Source organism: Diuraphis noxia, unplaced genomic scaffold (assembly GCF_037042655.1).
Source record: "Diuraphis noxia isolate RWA-SAM2 unplaced genomic scaffold, SU_Dnox_SAM2 contig0003, whole genome shotgun sequence".
Taxonomy (NCBI): domain Eukaryota; kingdom Metazoa; phylum Arthropoda; class Insecta; order Hemiptera; family Aphididae; genus Diuraphis; species Diuraphis noxia.
In genome coordinates, this window is record NW_028301713.1 from 52,778,225 (window position 1) to 52,795,443 (window position 17,219).

The 17,219-nt window shown below is 25.4% G+C and overlaps 1 protein-coding gene across 1 annotated transcript; it reads left to right on the top strand.

The window, feature by feature from the left end:
- The first annotated feature begins 96 nt into the window (after positions 1-96).
- On the top strand, positions 97-17,219 carry LOC107173173 (hyaluronidase-like). Its single transcript, XM_089224079.1, has 8 exons — positions 97-327; positions 438-574; positions 835-994; positions 9,395-9,792; positions 10,368-10,507; positions 11,810-11,985; positions 14,619-14,823; positions 16,687-17,219. The coding sequence occupies exons 3-8, from the start codon at positions 855-857 to the stop codon at positions 16,912-16,914; spliced, it is 1,287 nt and encodes a 428-aa protein (XP_089080205.1). The 5' UTR covers positions 97-327; positions 438-574; positions 835-854; the 3' UTR covers positions 16,915-17,219.

The following is a 17,219-nucleotide window of genomic DNA, read 5'->3' on the forward strand; positions in this document are numbered from 1 at the left end:
TGAAATGATCGCGTTGTGAAATTTGTATTATTAAGTAGGTACATAACTATACTATTCAGTGTTCTAATCATTAGCATAATGTCACCAGGTAGGTGTCTTATAGTCACATATGTATCGCGTCTATTATGGTCGCCGTGGTATATGGTCGTATACTATCGTCATGACTTAAGACAATGACATAAGTCACCTATATTTAAATTTAGATATAATTTGGCTTTACTATAATATGTGTGACGAACATAATGCTGCAAAAGCCAAGAGGTACCTGCAGGCGTGGATCCAGATGGCTATAAGGAGCTTTAGCCCTATATTTAGTAATGTTATAATGTAGGTATTATATTATTATATTTATTCATATAATAAACAGTTTATACGTCTTATTAAGTACATAAAATTAAAATATTAATTGAATTATTAATATTGTTTTAAAATCTTAGGTAGCTATATGTGTGATAACTATTATTGTAATGTTATCTATATAATATCACACTAGCATAGATGTCAATTTATTATGTCTAAAATTGGAATTGGATTTTTCTGGAAGATTTCAGATTCCTAGATCTGCGCTTGAGAGGTACATCTCGTATATAATCAATTTATAAACTTTATTGAACTACATAGTCCCACGCATAAGGTATAACTGTATATTATTAAGTTTACGTAGGTATATTGTATATTTATTTTAATCACCATAATAATATACCTAGGTATATATTATAGGTACATTATATTTTTACCACGCGATTGTGGGTGATGTCTAAGGGGGAGGGGGAGAGGGGACCCGAGCGAGTTTGTTTTTAATAAACGAATTGAGACGGAAAAGTGTGCGTTTAGTTGCATAACGTCTTTTGGAAATGACGCGCTGCCGCTCATCGTCGAAGCGTCTCCTACGGTCGTCGCAGATACCTGAACCAGTCGCTGCCGCTGCCGTCTTGTGTTCGCTGTTGCTTCTTCTTGTGTACATCCCGTCCACCAGATCCTTTAGCATTTCATGGTAAGTGGGAATTAAAATTAGTAAGCTTTTTTAATGAAATATACAAAATGTGAGAGTAATATTAAAATTACTTTGAAACTATTAAATTATATATTATACAGTGAAACACTGAAACTTTCATATTACGAAGTATCAAAAGCAAAAAAATAAATAAATAATGTAATAGAAAAATTCGTTAAGTAAAACTAAATAAATTTAAGTCTGATTTAGTTTGGATCTTAAAAATATTTCATTAAGCAGAAAATGTTATTCAATGGAAGTTCTATATTATTATAAATATACAACCTAGTCCTTGACAGCTGTTGAGTGATGACTAGCATAATATAGAAATAACAATGACTATAATTATACGTTTTTGTAAAATATTTATAGGCGTTAAACTGTGTAAATTAACTAATAAATGTTTCATAAGTAATACAATTTTAGAAATTGTATTTACGTGTACGATTTCGATAGTTTTAACAATATAATATGTGGGCTTATTTTTAAATGGTTACATATTATGTACTATTTGTGTTAAGTTTTTCTTCAGTAAATAAATGAAATATTATTATATTATTACAGTGCCTATACAACGAATACATCAGCTTTATATTTATAATTTCTTGTTTATTTTTTTCATCATAAAAAACCTTCTCTTAAATTTATAAATATACTTAACGTGCCTTTTGTTTACGTAGGTAAGTAAAAACACAATATAATAATGCACACAAGTAATTTATATTATAAGCATATAGGTAATACATATATTTTTAAAATATCAATAAAAATAATCAATTTACGAATAATGTATAAACAATATGTTGCAAATAATAATTTCTAGGTATTTTAAATATACCCAGTACAATATGATGTTTATTAATTAACTAGTAAATATAATATCCTGAATATTATATAAATGTATTTTATAAGATTAACAAAACGATTTTATTAAAAATCTGTTGGTGCTCTCAATTATCTTATTCATGATATAACCAGATAAACTATTTGCTATTATATAACCAAATTCTTAGAAATGGACATTTAAGTCCAAATTTCTATCAATACCACTATACCTACCTACATCATTTTATTTAAATTCAATTACTTCAATTGCCTAACTAAAGCAGTATAGAATTGAGTTTTGAGTATATTATATTGTACAATATAGACTATAGTATAGACACACACACATATTAAATAATAATGAAAAAGATACATTTTACATTTTTGTAGAGTTACAGCCTTGACCCTTAAATAATATAAATTATAATTTATTATAAAATGTATATTATAAAACTTAAATTTAAATTCTTATAAATTTCAATCAAAATATTTTAAATATCACAGACATCTCTGTACCTATATACCTAATTATATTACTGTTATTTATTTAAATGTTGTATGTGTTATTACGATTTTTTAATATGATTTTCATTATTTCTTTTAAGTTTAATTAGTAGTGACCTTAAGATGGACAATGTCTGAAATTACTATAATTACCATTTTTATTTTTATATATTAATAAATCTTTAATGCAAAATATGATATACCTAATCTTTTTTATAGTTTCTCTGATTTTCTTCTATTACCTATTAATTATTCTTTTTTATTCAATTGATTAATTACCTATACCTTAGCAATATGCTGATTATTACTTAAGTGCATATTTATGACCAATTTTTTACCCATATACCAGTGTTTGATTACAGTATTATTTACTTTATAAAATAAACAATTCACATATACTACGTCGTATAACATACCTATATTTTAATTCAACAATTTGTAAATTTATTAATCCCATATATTTGGTACTTGGGTTAACATATAATTAAACGATTAATAATTTTTTTTTTACGGCATTACTAAGAATAACTAATTTACTCGGTAGGTATAGAACATTTTCGTAAGATAACATAACGTAGTGGACTAAGGAGTAAGGACTGGGTATTCGCCAGAAGACATAACTGTATAGTAAAAATTCGGGTGTTTTGGCAGAATTTGTATATTGTCATAATATTATAAATACATAGTAATGATCACAGTAATAATATACTTGTTAAATGATAAAGCCTGGCAACTGTCAACATTACAAAATATTATACTGTGCGTAAGATTGATAATACGATGAAAAGTGTTAGGCTTTATTTAAACGGAACTGGGTCAGTGTAATGGGTTGCGAACGACATTATTAATTATTTTAACAATATTATGTGTAGTAATGTCGCTAAAGAACAAAATACTATTTGGACTATAAGCCCACATTGACAATGCATACAGAGGGACTAAGTTAGAGTCGGTATCCGCGGTAAAACGGGAAGTGTGTAACTTAATAGCATTAATAACTAATATATAATTTACATAACTACAAAATATTCGAAACTAAAAATTACATGAAATATAAAATATAACATTTGTTATCATTACAAATTTGTATATTTACAAATTACAGTTATTAACATATTTTTATGTACCTACGCTCCGTAGTCCTTATACTTTCACCGTTTAATATTTATGCTAGTAGTAAGATATTGTTTTAGTTTTATAGAATAATATCACAAAGTTTTGCGATATTATGCATACCTACTAAAATAATACGCATATGTACGTCGTGCAGAGTACAATTTGATGCATATCACAAAATCACAATAGTTACATATAGTATTTAAGAGGAGTCACAATAACAATGCAAGTGGCCCGTCTAACCCCTAAAAACCAATGGTCAAAATACGTCCCAAGTATGAAAATATTGACTATATAATTTTATATTTGTGGTTAGCACTCTACGACATTGCGACCTGACCTCGTCAAGTTCATGAACACAATGAGATGCGTGAGAGTCGGAATTCGCTATGTAGAATTTCCTACTAATTACTTAAAATCGTGTACACTTTCACTGGGAGCGCCGCCGCACCACCGTGTATAATTCTCATGTTTTTTCTTCAATACCACGTCCATGAATGCATTTCTATTAATTTTTTGAATTTCAGCCCGTCACGAAGTTAAACAATTAAAGACAAACACTTTATCCTATTTTATATGAAATTAATAGTTGCAATACGTATATCGCTGACTATTCATACCAATACTATGTTAAGTGGCGAAAAAATTTATTATTTCGGTAACATATATCTAGTCATATAGTTAACTGCAGTTCATGTTATAGAAATATTACTTATCTTTACATACCTACCTACTTACGAACTATTGATTATAATTGAAAAAAAATTATTTTTAAATTTTTACTCAGAATTAAAAATTAAAATATTTACGAAAAACTGAATACGAACTGAATCTCGATAAAATCTTAATGGATTGAGTACTAGAATGTTTTAAGGCATATAATATTTAAATTAATTTTCTAATAGTAATGGAGTATTGTCAGTATTAAAAAAATATCATCCTTCAAATTTTTACCGGTTCATCACTTTATTAGGAGTTAAAACTGTATGCAGTATAAAAATTCAACAGGTATGGTTCAAATTCTTTTTTATGTTAATTTTGTCAAATTTGATTTATATAAGTTATATATATTATATGTAATAAATTCAGTCGCTTAAAATATAGTATAATACTTAACGAGCATGGTATTTATTATGAATAATTCAGTTGTTACTTATTTATAAATAAACAAATATAATTATAGGTAATGATTAAATGAAATATCTTAAATTGATAAAATGTATGAGATTAACTTTGTATTTCATAATATTCAAATCTTACGGTTGATTATAATATTAAATTTTACTTAAATAATCATAATATGACTCAATTAGTATATTTTTCGTTTCTCAATTGCAGATTCAATTGGTATATATTTTTCGTTTGAATACCCAGCAAACCGGGACTCAATTAGTATATTATTTTTTCGTATCCAAGTACTCGGACTCAATTAGTATGCACCAGACTAAAATACTGTTATACTCCTTTAATGAAGGGTTATTAAGAGGAAACCACACACATACAATCTCAGTGGGTTTCAAACAATTCTGAGGAGCTTCAGTCTAAAGCTTAACTATCAAACCTAACCAGGGTCCTCTAAAAAATAAAAAATATATAAAATTTATAATATTATTCAAGTTAAAATTTTTTGTTCAAAGGATCATCATACATCATAATATAATAATGTTAACATATAACATTTAACTTTTCAAAGACGAAAATAACAACAATTCATAGAGGGCTTATGGATTATGATTTATTTATAATATATTGATCCTCAATTTAAATTTAAATATTTTGAAGTAAAAAATAATACTATGTGTTATTGAAAAACAAGAAGATAAAGATTAATTTAACTAACCATAATATAATATATATCATATAATTTGGTTAATATTATTTAATTTTCTTTGATACCTTTACATCTCAAGTGGAACAATAATTTAACACGTCTATGATTTATTATTATTTTTTTTAGTATAAGTAACATTAAACGTTTGAATATTGCAGTGTTTTTGTTGTTATTGTAATTTTTTTAATACGGAAATCTTATAAAATAATTTTTACAATTATTTACTATATAACAACAAAATATTGTGTAATCAAGTAAAATATTTTACATTAAAAAGGAAAAAAATACATAGTATAGTTTTAACTTTTTATATTAGGTAATAAATAATAAGATTATAAGGACCTAACAATATTATTCAGACTTATAAAAAATAAATAGGTAATGATCAATAAAAATAAATAATTTGAAATATTTAGAGCCATAATGAAATAAATATTGATGATAATGATGAGTTGTTTGTACACATGATATTAAATTTTAGGTATTGTTTTAAATATTATACTAAAACTGTGTTGACTTATTTTAATTATTTATTAACGGCATATTTTATATAATCCTCATTTTTTGTATCTAATGAATATTAATTTTTCTAAATTAATGTTTATCACCAAAAATAATGATACATCACGTGTAAAATATTCCATAACATATTAATTAATATTTAATAATCTATGTATATAACAGTTAACAGATAATATTCTTCAGTGATAAATATTATTTATTTTTAGATTCTGAACAAAGTGATGAATGTATTTATTTTACAATGATGTGTGTTTTTTTTTTTTGTGTGTGTCTGTGCACAGCATAACTAGTCGAAATAATGCTTCCATTTCAAACTTTGGGGGTGGTTTCCGATGTAAAAGTGAATATCCTTGGTGCATAGAGGTCAAAAGTAAACATGTTAGTGATATCTATATACAGTTTAATTTTCAATAATTTTCGAATTTTTTTGAGTTATTTATAGACCACTGAAATTTTCGATTCTTTTGAGAATTTTTTTTTGAAGTGTCGGAAGTTGTTCTAATTAAAAAAAAATTAAAAATCATTAGCCACAATTTTTTTTTATAAGCGTTTATAGTTCAAATTTTTCGAAATCTGTCGAAAACACAAAAATTTGCAAGTAATTTTGAAGTTGAAAAATGATAAAATGTTTTGTGTTTATAACTGAAGATTAAAAATACAACACTAAGTTTTCCATAAGTTTTCCTTCCAGTAGCTATAGAGAAAATTCGAAGCATCATTATAGGAAAAATTTTAAGTGCGTTTGAATTTTAAATTTTTACGAAATAGCGTAACGATAACGATTCATCCTCAAACGATTTTAAATATTTGTTATTATTCAAAAATTATATGTAGTAGATACTTGAAAATTTCACCAGTTATTATGATTGGCATTTTCTTTACATGATTTAATTTTCAAAATATTTTGACTTTTTTTGAGATATTTATAGACAACTAAAATTTTCAATTTGTCTGAAAACATTTTTGTGGAGTGTCGATAAATTTTTTTTGGCCCTATAAAAATATTTGAAATTTTAATACAAAGTTTCTCATAAGTTATTATTATAGTGATTAAAAAATTATAAGAATACATATGCACAATTTTTTTTTATTAGCATTTGAAGTTAAAATATTGACAAAAATTCGTCAAAACCATGAATATATTTTTTTTTGTGTCTGTCATCTCGTTTTGAGGCAGTAGAAGTGCTTCGATTTTTGACTTCAGTACCTTATTCGATCAGAAAGTGAATCTAGTTGGTATTTTGGTGGTCAAAAATTCTTATATATTTTCTAAATAATCGGGATAAACAAACTAAAAATTAAGGGAAAAACGGGAAATTTTACGCACAATAAGTTTTCGACAAAATCGATTTTGATTATTGATGTAACTTTATAACAAATGACCATTGATACATAAAATTTTCACCAAATGTTTTTATAACTATATTCTATACATCATGAAATTTTCAAAAAATTTTGACTTATGTTAAACTATTCATAGGTATATGCAATTTTCGATCATTATTAGTTTTTTTCTAATTAATATTGATAAAAATTTATTTTTTGGGTAGAAAATCTTGAAAATTTAATACAAGACTCTTAACATATTGTTACAATAGCAATTGAAAATTAAAAGAAATTTATAGTCACAATTTTTTTTTATAAGCATTAAAATTTTGAATTTTGACAAAATACGTAAACATCACAAAAATTCGCAAATTGTTTTAAGCTAGAAATTCATAAAAAAATTTCTTTTTAAATCTAAAATTTGAAAATTTAATACAAGATTCCTTACAAATTTGTCAATCTATATCACAAAAAAAATGTCCACCGGAAATTCAAATTAAATTTTTATTAGCATTTGAATTTCAAATATTGACAAAAATTCGTCAAAACCATGAATATTTGCAAATTATTTTGTAGTTCAAAATTCATAATATTGTTTGTATTTATATCTGAGGTTATAAAATTCAACACATAGTTTTCCATAAGTTTTGCTTCAAATAGCTATAGAGAAAATTTGAAACGTCATTATAGGAAAAATGTTTTGAGAGTTTGAGTTTTAAATTTTTATGACATCGCGTAATGATAACGATTTATCCTCAAACCAGGTATATGTATATCTATGATAATATAAAGTATTATGAATTTTGATAACTACATGCAATGTTTTTGGAAAAATTGATTAACCATGCCTTATTCAAAATGCGTCCTAATTGAAGAATAATTGATTTGTTTCAAAATAGAATATAATATGACAATATTTAAATATAATATATCCTAGACTGACAAATCATCTCCGTTCAGAATCATTTTTCGTATACTAATTTCGTATTCAAATCTAACCTACCGTAGTCAGAGGTCCACTCCACCTCCTAATGTACAGCTGAGCGATACCCACTTTCCCGCTTTTTTTTAAATTATTTTTCTTGTATAAGTATAAAAAGGTAGTTATTGAAAATAGTATAAATATATTTTATTATTGATATTATAATAATATGTTAGCTTAAAACTGAATTACTTTAATTCATAAATTGGAACATTGAGTTTTAGTAATCCTTTTAATAAATTTAGTTATATAACAAAATTATTCCATAATGGATAAAAAGAAAATAAATGCTTACATAGCTATTTTTATACAAAACATGGATTGATCTTACCAATATAATGTTACCTATAGAAACTAATTTAAATCAATAGGTAAGTTGCGTGAAATAGGTTATTAATATAAATATAGAACTCAAATTGAAAATTGTACGAAAAATTATATTATTTGGCGTTACATTATTATTCTTTCTAAATATTTTGTTAAAACTATTATATTAGGTACTTACTTAATTTATTTTTGAATAAAATATTTGGCTATTTGAAAAAAAGAAATTAACAATTATTTTCAATGTGAATTAAATCTCAAAACCAAAAAATTGATTCGCAAGTATCATCATTGAAACGTATTATAAAAAACCACAACATCTTTCCTTTTCAAATTTACCTATCTACGTACTTTTACAAAATCAAATGACTAATTATTTGATGATTATTATTTATTTTCCTCTTATTTGAGAATGATTTCATAGTACAAAAAAAAAGTTGTTAGTCAATAGATATTACTCATTGTTAAATTGATATTGAAAATTATACATTTATCATTTCTAGTTCTTTATATTTCATGACTTGGTTAAATAATACCATAATATATGTAGGTAGGTACTATAATTGTTGTGGTAATGAAATACTTTAATTGAAAAATTAAAATAAAGTTCACTCAAAGCCCGTCATATTCTAGACAGTATATAACATTACGAGATCTAATACAACCCATATTCATTATCCACCAAAGCTCGTTTAGGTTATTAGTATGAATACATATTAGGTATTACATAATATAATTTACCATTGAAATCTACATATTATATATGTATGAACCGTAAATTTTCCTCAGAAATTAAAAACTATAGGTCGTTTTAATCCATCCAAACGATGCAAACACATTTTCTATATATTTCTTTTAGCTTCATGTAGCGTAATAAATTTGCGATTTCGGTAACTGTAAATGAGGACTTAGAAATGAATAGAAAATCTCGATCACATTACCATAATATGTGTATATAATATATGTGTAGGTTGTTCGATGATAGCACGTACAGGGGAATTCTGTATCCTAAGTACGACGACGATTACCCATCAGCGACGTACGAAACGGACGAGTACAACGACGTGTTCAATGAGTTCCGCGTGTACTGGAACGTGCCCACGTTCCAGTGTCACAAGTATGGGTATAAATTCAATGAAGTGGCTGAATGGGGCATACAGCAGAACGTCGACGACAACTTCCGCGGTGACAAAATCAGTTTGCTTTACGATCCAGGATTATTTCCGGCTCTGATGCAAGGCGGTGGTTCCAGGAGCGATCACGTCATCAGGAACGGTGGTGTGCCCCACGAGGGAAACCTCACCAAGCACCTGGAGTTATTCACCAGAGACCTAGTCACCAAGCTAGTGCCAGACCCAAGTTTCTCAGGTGAGTAATAACTGAGCAAATAATAAACAATATAAGTTATAACACAAGGTAATATAGTACGATCTATTTATTTAGGTAAGTGCGTGTCTATTATAATATTATCGATACATGCAACATGCAACTGCAGTTGTTATTATGAAAAACGGACATTTTGCATAATATGTATAGTGTATACCTATAAGTATGTAGGGCCATTAAACATTTTAAAAATGTGTTTGGAATTAATTATGTAATAAGATGAGTATGCGTCAACAAATTTAATTATAATAATATAATATGCATATAGATAACAAATAGTACTTACTAATTAATAGACGCCTAACTATCATCCTAATTATATATACAAATATAATATTATAATGTAATTTAAATAATAAGTATTAAAAGATAATATACATCTTAACACATTACGAATTAATCAATAAACAATGAATTAAAATAATAATAATAACAATAATCCGTGTTAACTATTTATTGTAACAAAGGAATATTTAAGTATAAATGTATAAGACATGCCTATAAAATAATAGTTTCTTACTTTTAAACTGCATTAATCAAATAATAATAATGTATAGGTTTAGCTATTATTGATTTTGAACACTGGCGTCCTATGTTTGAAGAAAATTTCGGATCATTATCACCATATAAAGATTATTCCATGGAAATTGAAAAATATAATCATCCGTATTGGCAAAAAGAAGATCTTCAAAAAGAGGTATATTATATCTTTATATCCTTAGTAAAATAGTTCCGATGTCTATATCCTTCAATATCGTGATATCTCTATGATAGTTCAAAATGAGTTAGATAATATTTATATTTATATTGATATCGCTGTAGAATAAACTACTTATTTTTTTTCAACTGCAATGTTGGCTAAAAAAATATGTTAGAAACGTTTGACAAATTTAATTAAAAGTAACACCCACAAATATTACAATTTTAAACTTAATTTTCAAATTAAATTAGGTATATATAATTGTTTGTTACTGATCTAAAAACCTATATAATATGTTGACAAAAACAATGAATGATTAAAAAATAAAGTAATTTAACGTTAAATCTTAAGTCTTTGATCAATACTTCTTTCTTTAATCAATATGTTTCTAGTAATTAATTTATACAATTTATCTGATGATGGTTTTTATCATTTTGTTATGTTTGTTAAAAACTTCGATAATATATTATATCTTACCTTTTTAAAGCTGTTGAATAAAAAAAGCAATTTAATTAAAAAACTATTGATATTAAGATTATATTAGATTTATGACTCTGGGTGAATATATTTGTTTTACAATTATGATTTGTGTGTGTATGTTCTGTTTTATTCGTTTATTTATTTTTGTGTCTGTCATCACCTTTTGGAGCATCAAAAATGATTCAATCTTCAATTTTGAGTCTGATTTCTGAAAAAATTGAACCCAATCGGTATTTTGTGGAATGTGGGGCAATAAAATTAAAAAACTCTTAGTGACAATTTTTCAAACTGTGGTATATTCTAAATCTACTTTATAGTAGAGCGACTTGCCCAATAATGTGTATATAAAAAATAAATTATGATTAACAAATTTGTTTTCTCCATCTTAGAAGCGTGTAATAACCTATAGTAAAGATGTAATATTTTATGATAATTTAAAATAGCCCATGACTCCTTTAAAATCAAAATATAGAAACAACTAATATAAAATCCATAAAAAATGCTGTTTCCTTCAATTTAAATTCAGGTAAATTTAATTTAATATTAAAAATAACTTAGCTTTAAACAATTGCCAAACATAAATTTCTTATACTATACACATATTTTAATAAGTATACTAAACATAATAACATGGTACAAAAACATTAATACAATTTATACCTAACTCACTTTTGGCCATATACACTTTTAAGCTAAACATACATCGTATTTGACTTGAAGGTCTTCACCCTCTCCTTTTTTATAATCTACATAGTTCTTCCAATTATGTTACATGTAAATTTGTGCTAACTCAGTTCCTATGCTTAAAATATTTACTAGGCTTCGAGAAAATTTGAAAAAGCAGCTACACAATTCTTAAAACGAACTCTACAAGTTGCTAAGTCATTAAGACCAAACGCATATTGGGGCTACTATGGATATCCATTTTGTTTCAACTATACACCAAAGAACGATCAAGCAAAATGTTCATCAAATGTGATGAAAAATAATGAAAAGTAACGTACAACACCACAAATTACATAATTTTAATTAAATAAATTATGGTACGGTAAACCTTATAAATGATATTAATAAAACTATATAGGTTTGAACTATCAATTGGAATATCTTGATAACTAATATTGTATTAAATTTCATTTCACATATACAACTATAGCAGAACACTTAACTATCTATTTTAAATTAAATTTAAAGAGATAAACATGTATAAGTTTTGGAATTATTTTTTTCCGGAAACAGAAACCTAAAGGCAATAATAAACATAATTCACATTGTTGTGAATCCAATATCAGTTGTAACTTGTAAACTGCTCTAAAATCTAAAAATATATTATTATAAGTATATATAGAGAAAAATAAAGTTTTTAAGAATAGGTAGTTAGAATTTTTACACGAATAATATTTTTAGTTAGTATCTATCAAATATAGTATATATTATACAGCTATCTAAATATTTTAATATATCTATACTTATATTTACAATTAATTATATCAGTACATTGAAAGTGTATTCGTTTAAATAAGTTAGAAATTTAAATTATTTGAAAGTTGAAGTAGACGAAAAGAAATGAATACAATGACGCGATCAGTAATATAAATTTTCAACGTGAATTAAAAAATGGGCTCTAATCAAAGCTATAATGTATATATTTATATGATATATAGAGATTTAACAGAGTGCATTTACGTATATAATATAATATCTACTCCGTGATCGTAAAACGTTATTAAGTGATTAGTAAACGCTAATGGAGTTTGAAAGGAAAATATTTAGAAAAATAGATGTAGTGAACGGATCCGGAAAGATTGAGGATAAGGAAGAACGACGATCTGTTGTAGATGTACTTTAGATGTACCGAATTGTATGAAATACGTATGATTAATAAAATAGGTTATGAATGGTCAAAACATGTATGGAGAGCGGTGGATGTCCAGAACGGACATAATCAAATTATTGAATGCAGGAAAAACAGCTAGTGTGAAATTGTAGAAGTTATGGTATAATGCAAAAGTGAGAGATATTTTATAAGATAATAAATTTACTGAAGTGTCAACTGAGTATATCATCAATGGTAAGAAATAGTGAAGGAGGTTGGTAGACATTAAAACCTAAAAGAGAAATAAGAGAATTTTACTAAATTATAAAAAAGATGTACAATATTTTTATTCTATTAACTGGCACAAAATATAAACCTAAATTATTTAATTTTCACTTTATCATAACTTTAGGCGTATAGTTTAATTTATAAATAATACATTAGTTTATTGTTACTGTTAAGTTACAAAAATATTTAAATTAACCGATGAGTAAAGTAAAACAGTTAAATGCACACATAATATAATCACTATAATTGTTATTAATACCTAATAATACGACTAATTGCTATAATTATTATAATTTCTACGTTAGACGTATAAATAATTTGTAATAATTAAAAAATGTATATAATAAAAATAATTTTTTTCTAACTAAATATATGATATTTCTATCGAGTCTTTCAGTAAATTAGACATTCTTTTTCTTTTACAATATAGGTATAATAATTTCTTATTCATCATGAAAATTATACACGATTAACAACTGACTCATAAAATTGTCTTCATAATTTAAGTATAATGCCTGAGTGTATGTATTCATGGAGAAATGTTGAACTATCATTTTTTTGTTATTAAAAACCTAAACTAATTTTACCATATAAAATTATATTAATTTATTAAGACTTAAACAGTTGTAGTAGGTAAGTTAATAACTATATTGTTGAAACCCAATAATTTTAGCAAACAATTATTAAAAATAAATATTCATCCTAATTTTTTGTCATTTTAAATCATTCGTGTATTTTTATATAGTTATCTATCGTATATAGAAATAGTTTTCATGATTAAATGGTTAAATTTGAATTTCTTTGGTGTTCACGCTAAAATAAAGACTGTTGTTAATGATACCGGTTAGCACATTACATACAATCAGTGAGAAACTGGAAACTTGAGGTCCCACAAAAACGATAGGGTTACAGTCGTAAATAATAAATATATTTCTAAAAAAATTTCTTTGTTAATAAAACATATAATAATATAGGTAGAAATAACCTTATTTAATTATTTTATCCATTGCGTTATTTGTATATTATAAATTTAATCTTTTTTTTTTTTTTTGTTAAATTATTGTATTTGTATCAGTATTACTTTTTAACAAAGGAAGATTATTTTAACAATATAATTCAATTTATATCTAGTGAAATATAAAAAAAAAATCATTCTAATTACTAACTACCTATAAAATAAAAATTGTATGATCTCATCCAAAAAATATAAAAACTTAAAAAATAAAAATGATAATGAAGTATTAAAAGTATAATATTTTAATACAGAATTTACTTTATATAACTACAAAAAAAAAAAATTATTTTCAAAAATGTTAATCCTTTTAGAGATAAGTGTTTTCTGCTAAAATAAACACACTGTATTCTACCATTTAGTCTAAAATTGTTTTATTTTTATTATTATTATTAATGTAATTTAAATATTTGGTACCTATTTATTTATTTGTATATTTTATAATTGGAAAAATTTAAAATACTAAATAATATTGTGTTACTTATAAATTAATGTATTGTTTATTTTTGTAGATCAAAATGGTTATTTGAAGAAAGTACAGCTATTTTTCCATCCTTATATTTTAAATACGAAAATATGAGTTCAGAAAAGAGATCTAGGTTTATGCATGGCAGAATGGTGGAAGCGATTCGTGTGGGAAAAATGGGAAATACGAAAAAATCTGTTTATCCATACACATGGATTAAATACTATGACACAAAACAATTTGTAGAGAAGGTGATTAAAATTTCAGAGTCCAATATTATAATATTCGTCATCACACCTAGAAAAATAAATGTTAACATAATTCGATCGAAATATAACTTGAAAAATAAATTTCAATCAAAATAGAAATATCTGATGTTAAGAATAAATTATAATATTAAATATGTATATTTACAAATAAATATGACATTAAACGCACTTTCGTTACACATTCTGTCGTTTAACCAATGAGTCCATATTCGGTCATAATCATTATTTCACAATTACACGTTTCGCAATACTATAAAGATAATATTTGACACGTTTAAAGTGCATTATTTCCTATTAAAAAAAGGTAGTACATACTCGGCACGTGGTGGATATCGAGAAGGCCGCTTGAGTAGGTGTATTACTATTTCAAAATATTTTAATAATTCATGTATTCTAAAACATCAATTGTAAATAATACTCTGATTCTTGATTTTGTCATATACCTGAATATATTCGAAAATCTTATAAAATTTGGTTTTTTTATAAATATTTCATCCAATCTAATCACGTGTGAAATATTGAAACAATAAGTATTTATCTAAAAATAAGACATTAAAAAATAGCCAAAATTTTCTACCAAAACTGACATTCTATAATTAGGTAAATAGTTTTTTTAATTATAAAACAATTTATATATAAAATACAATAAAGTTTGACAAATCATAAAAATAATCCAACAAGAGAATAATAATAAATTATGATAGCAAATTCATGTTGGTAATTTTTTGAAATTATTGTTGATTTCACTTTAAATTTAACTAAAAAAAAAACATTTATTATTTGAAACTTGTATAAGTCATCACTCATCATACATACTTTTAAGGAGTTTTATATAGGCAATTTAATGTCTATACTGTTTAAAACTATAAGAATTAATAATAATTTACTATAAAAAATACATTTTTAAATTTAATATATTTATAAGACTTGGTCCCACATTTAGTAATATCGTTTTTTGATAGTTACCCAATAGAATAAATATAATACAGGGTGTCCCGCGAGGATTTACTCATTGCGATATCTCACAAAATAATAGAGATATCAAAATTCTGGTTTTATGATAAGATTCAGAGGGATAATAACTACAATTATTTCATTTTTTAATTTATTTTAATATACATGACGCTAATTTACTAATTTTTGGATGTATGAATATTAATAACAACTAATAAATAATTAATCTTGTTATAACTAAATATTTTGATAACAAATTTGTTTACAATACGTAAAAAGAAAATTTAATAGCATCATGATAATATATTATGCTCTTGCTGCAAGAGTCTTGCAACGCTATTTTTTTAATTTTTTTGGAACAAAAGTGTGATATGGTCTCTGTGAAATAATCCTCGAATATCAATCAGTTTATTTTATTGTAATTAATTTAAAAAATAATTAATTAAATGTAGCTTGGCTTGACACGGTTGCTTCACGCAACGTGATCGAGAGTACGCACCGTCCACTGCCACTAGTTCCCAGATGGGTGACCTTCCGAGTTCTTAGTGATAAGAACTTTACCACACATACACAAGTTGCCAACTTAACCCTACCATACCAACCGTGCTAACCACCACAGCAACGCTTACAATATAGCTTATGGCCATAGTTGCCGCTGTTGCAGGGCTCAAGACCAATAAAAAAAAAATTGAAGCATTCATTTGGTGGTGCATGCAAGTATTATTTTCGCAGAATTTTGCTTTTTGCTCTCTTTCATCGCCAAGTCAAGTTATGGGTCACCTAAAGATAGATGAATTCTTGCGGATAATAAACTTTTATATTTCAGTTTTATCGCGTTTCCATCCGATTTTACTCGGTATAATTAATTTAATTAATGGTATTTTTTTTTAGACTGATCTAATGAATATGTTTTCAATACCGAAGAAAAACGACGCTTCCGGAGTGATTATTTGGGGAGCGTCCAATGATGTAAACAGCGAAAGAAAATGCAAAGCGATGCACAATTATCTGACTGGAGTTCTTGGGCCTACGCTCAAAGCGTTTTATAAAAGCAACAGGAAAGCGGTGCAGAGAAAAAGAAGAGCGAAAGTTGACAGTATATTCGATTACTTAATTTAACGTTAAAATTGAATTAATTTAAGAGGGCATTTGAGCTGCTTATAACTAAATACCTTATAGTATATTATATACAATTATTTATTTTGAGTATATACTATATATAGATATATAGTATTTACTATTTACTATACCACAGAGTTACCTAGATTTATAAACGAACTATATGATTGTTGAAGTCTCTTGTTGTAACGTCATTAGATCATAATATTGTTGTGTGTACATATACTACATATAGTTATTAGTGATTTGTGTTATATTAACTTTGTTTAAAATATTTATTAATATAGTTATTTATTCTTTTGGAA

What these genes read in the sequence shown, in the direction of transcription:
- LOC107173173 (XM_089224079.1), top strand. Translation starts at nt 855, where the DNA reads ATGACGCGCTGCCGCTCATCGTCGAAGCGTCTCCTACGGTCGTCGCAG. An exon ending in GCCAGACCCAAGTTTCTCAG is followed by an intron (nt 9,793 to 10,367) that starts GTGAGTAATAAC and finishes AATAATGTATAG; the next exon opens with GTTTAGCTATTATTGATTTT. An exon ending in AAGAAGATCTTCAAAAAGAG is followed by an intron (nt 10,508 to 11,809) that starts GTATATTATATC and finishes AATATTTACTAG; the next exon opens with GCTTCGAGAAAATTTGAAAA.